Raw genomic sequence first — 9,230 nt, forward strand, 5'->3', positions numbered from 1 at the left:
CCCCGCCACGGCGCGACGATTCCGGCCCAAGCCGACCCACCGGCTCCCGACCGCTCGGCACTCCCAGGTCCTCAACGCGCGCGCGTCCTCTCCGATCTGCGCGCTCTTCCGTCGCTCGGTGTGGCCTCGGGCGCGCGCGATCCCAACCGTGCACACGATATATTTGGGAATATTCCTTTACACGCGCGTGTGTATGTTATCCAAGACGCCAACGGCAATAACCGCACAGAATTACGCAATCTTTTCAAAAATTAGTTTAATAATACAAAACAGATCGCGGCGCTGCTGCTTTGCTGAGGATTAAAATGTTTATGGTGCCACTGCCATCTCCGTTCAAAATAAATAAACACGGACGTACCCTCCGAGTCCAGGCCTCGTTTTGTTATTTTCGCTAAAATCAGGTGGCTCAGCGGAGTCTCACGCGTGACCACAGAGCCCCCATTGTTCTCGAGCCGCGTCGTCCGCCCTCGTGCAAATTCCTGGGGCCCCAAATCCGTCGCGTCGAACCGGCGATCGAGGTCGCTCCCGCCACCCGGCAATCCTCGGATCAAAGTCTTCCATCGGTTTTCCTACCAAGTTTATCTGGATCGTGCTATCGACATCATCACTCGAGACGAAGAATCTAGCAGGGTGCCGCATCGACCCTTCGTGTTTAGATAATGGCCCACGGAAGCGGATATTACAGAGCTCCCTCTGAGATTAGTTAACAATGAATGACCTCTAGTCACCACACAGTCGAGGGCAGCACTCTGCATCGTGCGATGGTCAGAACGACATTGCAATTCTCAGAGGTGGAATTCAGCGGGAATTCCCTCCCGTCTTCTGTGTCTCCAAGTGTCTCCTCGTCATCGATGACACCTCTTGAGAGTGACGTCTTGTTGCTAGCTGCTGCATGCTTTGGGCCCGTGCTCAGCAACTCTAAAAATATAACTGAGCAGTGAGAGCGCTGCCGTGGCTTTGGACGCAGCCTGTTGTGTGGTCGCCACCTTCGTTCCTGCGTGTGCACGTTAGCGTGGAACTCGAGCCGCAGGAGTGCAGCGGAGAGCGGTGGCGCGGTGGTTAGCGCGCTTCGATACAAACCCAGCGACCCCAGTTCAATTCCAACCAACGGCCAACACCAGCGACGATTATCTGAACCGGTCCTGGACCTCCCCTCGGTCGACTCAGCATCAAATGAGTACGTGACAAAGGTGGCCGGGCGTGGTGCCGGCCACCCACCCCCTTGCGTGCCGGCCTTCATAGGTGCCGCTCACTAACAGCCCTTGCCGCGCCTGCCAGCACGGGGGATCTTTGTCTTTGGGTCACGAGCGGCTACCGGGTCGGCGTCCTACAGGAGGATGCGCAGGTCCTGCACAATGGCGTCGTCCACCCCACCATCTGGCTGGCGGGCCCGACTCCTCGAGTCTGCGCTCTTCGAGTCGCCCGTCGGCCTCCCGGGTCGCTGCGGACGACTCTTCCTCCTCCTCCTCCTCCCCGTCCCCGCCCCTGCGGGGTCGCGGGGTCGCTCGGTACCGTCGGCCATCGGCGCGGCGGCCGAGTTCTCCAGCGCTTGCCGTAGCTTCTCTTGGAACCTGCGTTCAGATAGAGTGTGGGCCAATCCACGTGTGTTACAATATACTATTAATATGACGATAATACTGGTATTTGTATTATGGAGAGAATGTAAGGAAACATCTCTGAGGGCATTGTGTGAAATTGTCTTTGTTAGTGTGGAAAAGTATATGTAGTGGTTAGTATGCGTAGCAGTGTAGTGGTTAGAGCACTACGCTATGAAAACGAGTTGGATTCCCACTCACGACAAAATATCACTGCCAAATATCTGAACTGGTAGACTCAGCCTGAAATGAGTACCTGGCCCGGTGTCTTAAACATCAACAATGGGGAGACAAAGGTGGCTGGGCGTGGTGCTGAACACGCCGATGATCCCAGCGATCAAGGTTTGAATCGATTGCTTGCAAAGACGCACCCCATCAGTACATGGCACCTGCACTCGGTCTCCTCTACATTAACTCAGCCATAAACGAGTACCTGGTGCATTGTGGTCATTCAACATGGGCAGGACAACAAGGTTGGCCGGGCTAGTTTGGACCACACCGCTCCATCCATCACTTGCAGTCTTGGACTTTGACAACACCCATTTCCGGACAGCGCAAACAATAACCACCAGTGCTGTCGGGAGGAGCGATGCCGCTGTGGCTACGTAGAGAGACACGTGAAGAACACTGATTCGGTGCAGAGGGGCACTGAATAGACGTCAGTTGAGGCACTGCGAGGGTGCTACAGTTCCTGAATACGTGTACTCGGAAATGTTTTTTGCAGAGCGCACATTCAGAATATTAATCCACCGCGGTGCGCGCACAGAATGCTAATGATGCCACTGTGAACGTGTTAAGGGTTGCCGATGTTTGTGTGTCTTTGGGATACGGGGAGCGGTGGCGCAGTGGTTAGCGTGCCGGGTCTATGAATCCGGCGATCGATACTCGCCCACGGTGACAAATTATCTGAAAAGGTTTTGAGCCCCCCCCCTCATAGGTCGACTCAGCCTCAAATGGCGTTCTGGGGCCTTTGGGCCTCTGTGCTCAGCAACCGCGGGCCGCGCGACCACGGTGACGCAGGCGCCACCGACTCGGCAACGTTCAGTGCCCTCCTTCCACGCACCTGGTCACCCGCTCGCGGTTCTGGGCCATCTTCCCATTGGCGATGGCGACGAGGAAGGCGAGGTAGTCGTGCGGCACCAGCAGCCGCCCCGCCTGGCACAGCGGCACCTCGAGCGCGTGCGTGCTGCGCACCGCCTGCGCCGATGGTCGCCGTGGTGGTAGGGGGTGCGGCAAATAAAAACTATTTTTATTATTCCGCTCGTTCACCCAGAAGAGAATAGCCTCACCGAGTCTCACGACTCTTGTTCGGAAGGGTCCTCTGCGAAACTCCGATAGCTGCTGGTCTCTGCACTGGGTTTTGCAATAGAGGGCGAAGGTTGCTGCGTGTTTGGCAACTGCGGGTAAAATTTAGATCCCCCGCAGCGCGTCGGTAGCGCTCCGTCCAGTGGGCGCCCTTCCGCCACCGGTGGCGTAAGCGGGCAATTGGAGGGCGTAGAGGAGATGAACGCTGCGGTCTGCGTTGTCGCGCTATATGCAGGGCGTGCCCCTGCCCAGTGTTAAGAAACCACTTTGGAGATACCCTCTGAGCGATCCGTTTTTATAGCCACACACGAGGGAATGCAAATCTCCACATGCCCTGCTGTGCAGAAACGTTCGCTAAATGGCATTAAATTTAAATATAGTTTTTTACGAATAAGGAAGTTCGTCAAATAGAGTGAAAAACCACGTTAACAGGATTTTATTTACCGAGTTCAAAGGTCAGTGGTTTTACACGGCTCGCCATCAATGCTTCCAGTGAAATACAGGCCCTTACCGTACAAAGTCCTGTCACTGACTAATCCATGCAAAGGGCACGGTATGTTTGTTCATTATGTAGATATTAAATGAATGTTCGCTTAGGCTAGGTAACGATCTGGCCAAAATTATGTCATTGGACCGTCCACCACCCAACACGGCCAAACAAATGTAATTGTCACGTGGCACACAAAGTGCTTTCACGATGCGCCAATTACTGGTGCTTCAGCTCACTCGCCGGTGAGATGAAGAGCAATTCTCACAACAAAATTTCACAATGAAGACATGTCAAATTCGTTTGCAAATTATTATTTTTTATTATCATCATTACCTATTTAGTTATTTATAAAAGTCCAACAAAAGCACACTTACCACGATGATCTTCCCCTTTTTTCCGACAGTGATTCCCGAATTTCGGAACCCAGATTCCACGGCCACCATGTGCTGTTGGAAGACAGACTGTATGTTACACGCACAAGACAAAGATCCCCCGTGTAGCCTTGAACAGGCTGTTCGGGCAAGTGCTGTTAGCGAGTAACACCTATGAAGGCCGGCAAGGCACAAGAGGCTGTGGGTGGCGGGTAGCACCACGCCCGGCAGCCTATGTCTCCCTAGTGCTGCCACGTTGACCAATGAGCGTGGAGAAAATACGTCAGAGGATCAGACGATATGCCTCCTTCCCATATCTGTCCCTCCACATAAAAATACTACATGTTTGGTGAGTGGGTGAATGAGTGTGTGCGTGTGAGTGGATGCGTGTGTTCTTGTGACCTGCAGTATGGCGAGTGAATGAGTGAGTTGTTCTTATTGAACACAGTGTGAATGAGAGGAAATAATTGGTACCAGCAGCTGCGCTTCCTCCAGCCGCAGGCAGTGGACGTGCAGCACAAACGGCTCGAACTTGAAAACTGCATCTCCGGTGGCTCTACGCAGACCCTCCACCTGCACAGGGAACGAGCGAGCGAGTGAGCGAGCGTGCGAAAATACAGGAGTGGTAGTGTAGTGGTTAGCGCACTGCACTACGCACCCGGCAGCACGAGTTCTATACCTGCTCACAGCCAACATCGGTGACACACATCTGAACTGCTCCTGGGCATCCCCTACGTCAACTCGCGCCTTGAATTAGTACATGGTGCAGGTATGTAAGCATCAGTACTAGGGAGACAAAGGTGGCCAGGCATGGCACTGGCCAGCCACCTCCTTGCGTGCTGTGCTGGCCTTAATATGTGCTCGCTCACAACACCTGCCTCAACTGCCTGTTAAAGGCTATATAGGGAATCTTTGTTGTATAAATGATGAATAATTACGTGCACATACTGTATAGGGCGTTCGCTTAAATACGTCAGCAACCGGGGGTCCCCTTGCCTAGGCTGTTGCAACCTAGGCAAGGGGACCCCCCGGTGGCAGCTGTCCCTGTGTGGCGCTTGGTGTACACAGCGCCGGCATGCTAAACGGGCATGAGCCTGGCAGCAGGGGGTGACTTTGCCATGTGGGTTTTCCCCAATTAAGTTATTTTGCAGCGTTTTGACCAAGATAGCGGCACACACACACAGCCTACTTGTATTTTAGTGACGGTCCGTGTGACTGGACGGTAGCTCTCTACCTGCCCAACTGGCCCAGGTATTTATGGCCTAAGGCCCAATGCCAAAAGCGAGCGATGCAATCAGGCCTGGGATATAAAGATGGGCTAATGGGGCTCGGTCAAGGTTAGCTTAAATGTGTTTATCAACAGAAATGCGATAACTTATTAAATAAATACAACGGTAGCCCTTTGTCAGATGGACCACCCCACCAGTCCAACGCAAGTGTATGATTGACGCGGTTTTATTAGTCTCTATCGTGGCATGAAGGGGGCAAACGGGTGCAGAATATGTTCTTACACCTGCGACATAGCATCGCGTGTGTGACAATGATGTGTTATATTTATGGTAATGTAGCGAACACCACTAAGACCAACAACATTGATTCACTCCTCTAACAATTTAATTTTCACGATTTGTGTAATAAACAGAAAATCTGAATATTGAAAAACATAAATGTTTTTGTTCTTTTGCCCAAATTTACTCCTGGCATACGATATGCGTGATGGCTAGGGAGTCAAATAATCAATTCGGAAATCTTACACAGGCAGCACGGTAGGTGGCGCACATTCGCATGTGCCCTGCTATGAGATTCTCGCATGGTGTTCCAACTGATGTTTTAATATTCTCAGATCTGGAATTCAGCCTAATCAAGTCTGTCTATTAGTTCAATCTAGATTTGTCTATTAGTCTGTATGTGAGTGTATGGATCTCTATGTGAGTATATGGATCTCTATGTCAGTATATGGATCTCTAATCCTGGGTCCTGGACAGGAAACAGCTTAGGCTGCTGGAGCGTTTCCACCAGCGCTGCCTGCGTTTCTTCATGAACATCAGATGGCAGGACTATGTCACGAACAACATAGTCCTGGAGAGAGCTAAAGACACCCAGCATTGAATCTATCCTGCTGCATCGTCAGCTACGCTGGTCTGGCCACGGCTCGCGCGAGGACAACAGGATGCCCTAAGCAGTCCTCCACAGTGAGCTTGTGTCATGGGAGCGACAGAGGAGTGGACCTCACAGACGCGTCAAGGACCAGCTCAAACATCAACTGAGTGTTGCGGGTATCGACACCCGAACCTGGGAGCTCAGGGCTGCGGACAAACACCACTGGGCGCTTCACAGCCAAAGAAGCGGCTAAAATGGCAGACCAAACGAGGCACAAAGCTTCAACAGAAAAACGGAGGTGCAGAAAGACTCCCACCACGGACACGTCCCCCCCCCACTCTGGCCCCGACTGGTCAGGAGTTCAAATGCACGGCCTGCCACGAAATGTGCAAGTCAAGGATCGGCCTGTACAGCCACCAGCGGCGCCTGCCAACTACACGGACCTCATATTCCTCCCGGATCTTCGCGAGAGAAGAACCAGCTGACGACAACGATGACGACAATGGGTCTCCATGTGAGTCTTATGGGACTCCAACCAACCCGGCCAGCTCACACGTACGTGAAAAATCTCTATGAACCAATGAACCTCGTTTGCGCCCCTAGCGCCTGCAACCCTCGGCGTCATCGCGAGCCAGGTGTCAGTCTGTGGAGCCCCACGTACCAAGTCATCCAGCTGCAGGTCCTCGTGCGTCACCAGCAGCCACCGACAGCCCTGCTTCTGAACCACGTGGCCCCCGGTCTCCTGGCCGACACAAGGAAAATGCCACCAACGACGCGGTTGAGTGGCGAGGGTCACGGGGGGGGGGGGGGGCGCGTGGCCTGGAGTCCACGAATCGGCCATCTCCCACTCAAACTGGCCTTAGTCCTCAACTCGGGGAACATTGAAACACGGCAAACTCGACCATGTCATCATTGCACAACCACCTTCCACACACACCCCCTGAAACCCATCCACTCACCCTCCTCCCTCACCTCGGCCCTCCCCTTACCTGCCCTCTCACCTACCCTCTTCCTCCCACTCTCTCATTGAAATGGTCTCTCACCTCTGCTCACCACCCTAACTCTCTCACCCCACTCAACCCCTCACCCTCCCCCCGTTCGCATGCCCCCCCCCTCTCTTTCCACTTCCACGCCTATCACCTGATGTCCTCCATCACCCCCACCACCTCACCAGTCACCCTCACCACACGCCACGGCTCCCTCCTCCCCCACCTAGTCCTCACCATGCTCACCCCCCTCACCTACAGTCACTTTTAACCCTGCCCCTCCTCAGCTGGTTTCTCCACTTTTTTAATCTACCCCACCTCAAGCTCACTCCCTCGCCTCACCTGGCCCTCTCCCCTCACCACCCCACTCACCTGGCCCTTTCCCCTCACCACCCCACTCACCTGGTCCCTCTCCCCTCACCACCCCACTCACCTGGCCCTCTCCCCTCACCACCCCACTCACCTGGCCCTCTCCCCTCACCACCCCACTCACCTGGCCCTCTCCCCTCACCACCCCACTCACCTGGTCCCTCTCTCCTCACCACCCCACTCACCTGGCCCTCTCCCCTCACCACCCCACTCACCTGGTCCCTCTCCCCTCACCACCCCACTCACCTGGCCCTCTCCCCTCACCACCCCACTCACCTGGTCCCTCTCCCCTCACCACCCCACTCACCTGGCCCTCTCCCCTCACCACCCCACTCACCTGGTCCCTCTCCCCTCACCACCCCACTCACCTGGCCCTCTCCCCTCACCACCCCACTCACCTGGTCCCTCTCCCCTCACCACCCCACTCACCTGGCCCTCTCCCCTCACCACTCCCTCACCTGGTCCCTCACCACGTCCCTCACCTGGTCCCTGAGCACGAGTCTCCCGGCACAGGAGCTGGTGGAGCAGAGTCCCGGGGCGGCGTTGACGAGGCCCAGGAGGTCTACGATGGCCGCGTCCACGTCGCCCTTTCGGCTGCCGTCCCGTCCCATGAGCCGTTGCTGCTTACGGCGCCCGAAGCAGGCCTCCTCCATCTCGCACGACGACTTCTCCTCACAGATATTCGCCCTCAGGTCTGCTCGTTGTGTTTTTTTAAAAAGGGCTACGAACGCGGCCTGAGCCAGAGGCTTGCGAGAAACACGCGCGACAAGTGTAAACTTTTACCTTGCGGGTTAAAGTCTAGAGTGCGAGTTGAGGTAGATGTTCACGAAATCTTGTTTTTTTAAGCAGCCGTCTATAACTCAGTGGCTTGTTGCATCTGGTACTTGAAGTGTAATTTCCCCCCTCAGTTTTAGCCATTTAAAGCGGCGAGTTGAGGGGAATGTGAACATTTTATAAACACGCAGACGGCTCCTTGCCTCAACTCCCCTTCGCCTCCGTGAGTTCTACTATTACCGCCACTACACTGACAACAGTGGTCCTCGTAACCAAGGTAACGTACAGAATACGTCTTACGTTTAAAGTAAAATACTACAGGCTGTGGTGACGATGAAGGCCTCAGTCAAAACCACCCCGGCCGTCAATGGTAAACATTGACCCCTAGTGGTGACTGCTGGTGGTGGTGGCGGCACGCGATCTGGTGCTGCAATGCGGTTGTGGCCCGCTTGGTGGTGATGCTGATCGTGTTGTGGCAGTGGCGATGCTGGGGTTAGTGGCGTGGTGGTTGTACTCTTGTGGTTATGATGGTGATGATGAATATTGGTAGCGATGACGAACGTGTCTGGTGTCGTGGCATTGATATCGATGGTGGCGATGTGGTAGTTGCGGCTGTGTGCTGATGTTGTGGTCGTGATGATGTGATCGTCTGGTGGTTTGGTGATGTTTTGGCCGTGATGGCGGTTAAGATCGTGTTTGGTGATATGGTAGCTGTCGTGGTTAGCAATGGTGGTGTTTTGGTGGTTGTGGTGTGGTGCTTTTAGTTGTGGTGGTGGGTGTTGTGGACCCTGGCCACTGAATCTCTGGAACACATGGACCCGGACCCTCTTGCCCATTTGACCCCTGACCCAGGACCCCAGACCAAGGACCCAGGACCCCAGGACCCTGAACCCTCTCGCCCCTCTGACCCCGGGGCCTCAGACCCCAGGTCTTAGTAATGGCGTTGATGGTGTTCTTGGATCTTTCATTCACCATCGTTTCATTGCATACCGTCCAATCATGCATAATTAAAAACAGCTTGAAATACAACACGCCAACAAAACATAGCACTTATTGACATATTTATTGATTGAGATCTTGCTCAAAGATAGCATTTGTCTGAACATGTTTCTCTCCTTAAAGCACCATCTGGATACGTTATTCTTGAGACTTTTCTCATCTGACCACCTCTTATAGGGAGAGGCGCTCACTAACCCAACAAATCACGAACCTTCAGCCACGAGACTTCAACTCCTCTCAC

At 54.0% G+C, this 9,230-nt stretch overlaps 1 protein-coding gene across 1 annotated transcript; it reads right to left on the reverse strand.

Moving 5' to 3' along the window:
- Position 1: 1 nt before the first annotated feature.
- TYW3 (tRNA-yW synthesizing protein 3 homolog) lies at positions 2–8,326 on the reverse strand. The gene is made up of 6 exons (XM_078865306.1): positions 7,699–8,326; positions 6,523–6,603; positions 4,236–4,334; positions 3,765–3,836; positions 2,659–2,792; positions 2–1,571 (listed from the first exon to the last, which is right to left on the reverse strand). Exons 1-6 carry the CDS (start codon positions 7,867–7,869, stop codon positions 1,328–1,330), a joined length of 801 nt encoding a protein of 266 aa, XP_078721432.1. The 5' UTR covers positions 7,870–8,326; the 3' UTR covers positions 2–1,327.
- Positions 8,327–9,230: the final 904 nt, after the last annotated feature.

Source organism: Lampetra fluviatilis, chromosome 20, assembly GCF_964198595.1.
Source record: "Lampetra fluviatilis chromosome 20, kcLamFluv1.1, whole genome shotgun sequence".
In the NCBI taxonomy this organism is placed as follows: domain Eukaryota; kingdom Metazoa; phylum Chordata; class Hyperoartia; order Petromyzontiformes; family Petromyzontidae; genus Lampetra; species Lampetra fluviatilis.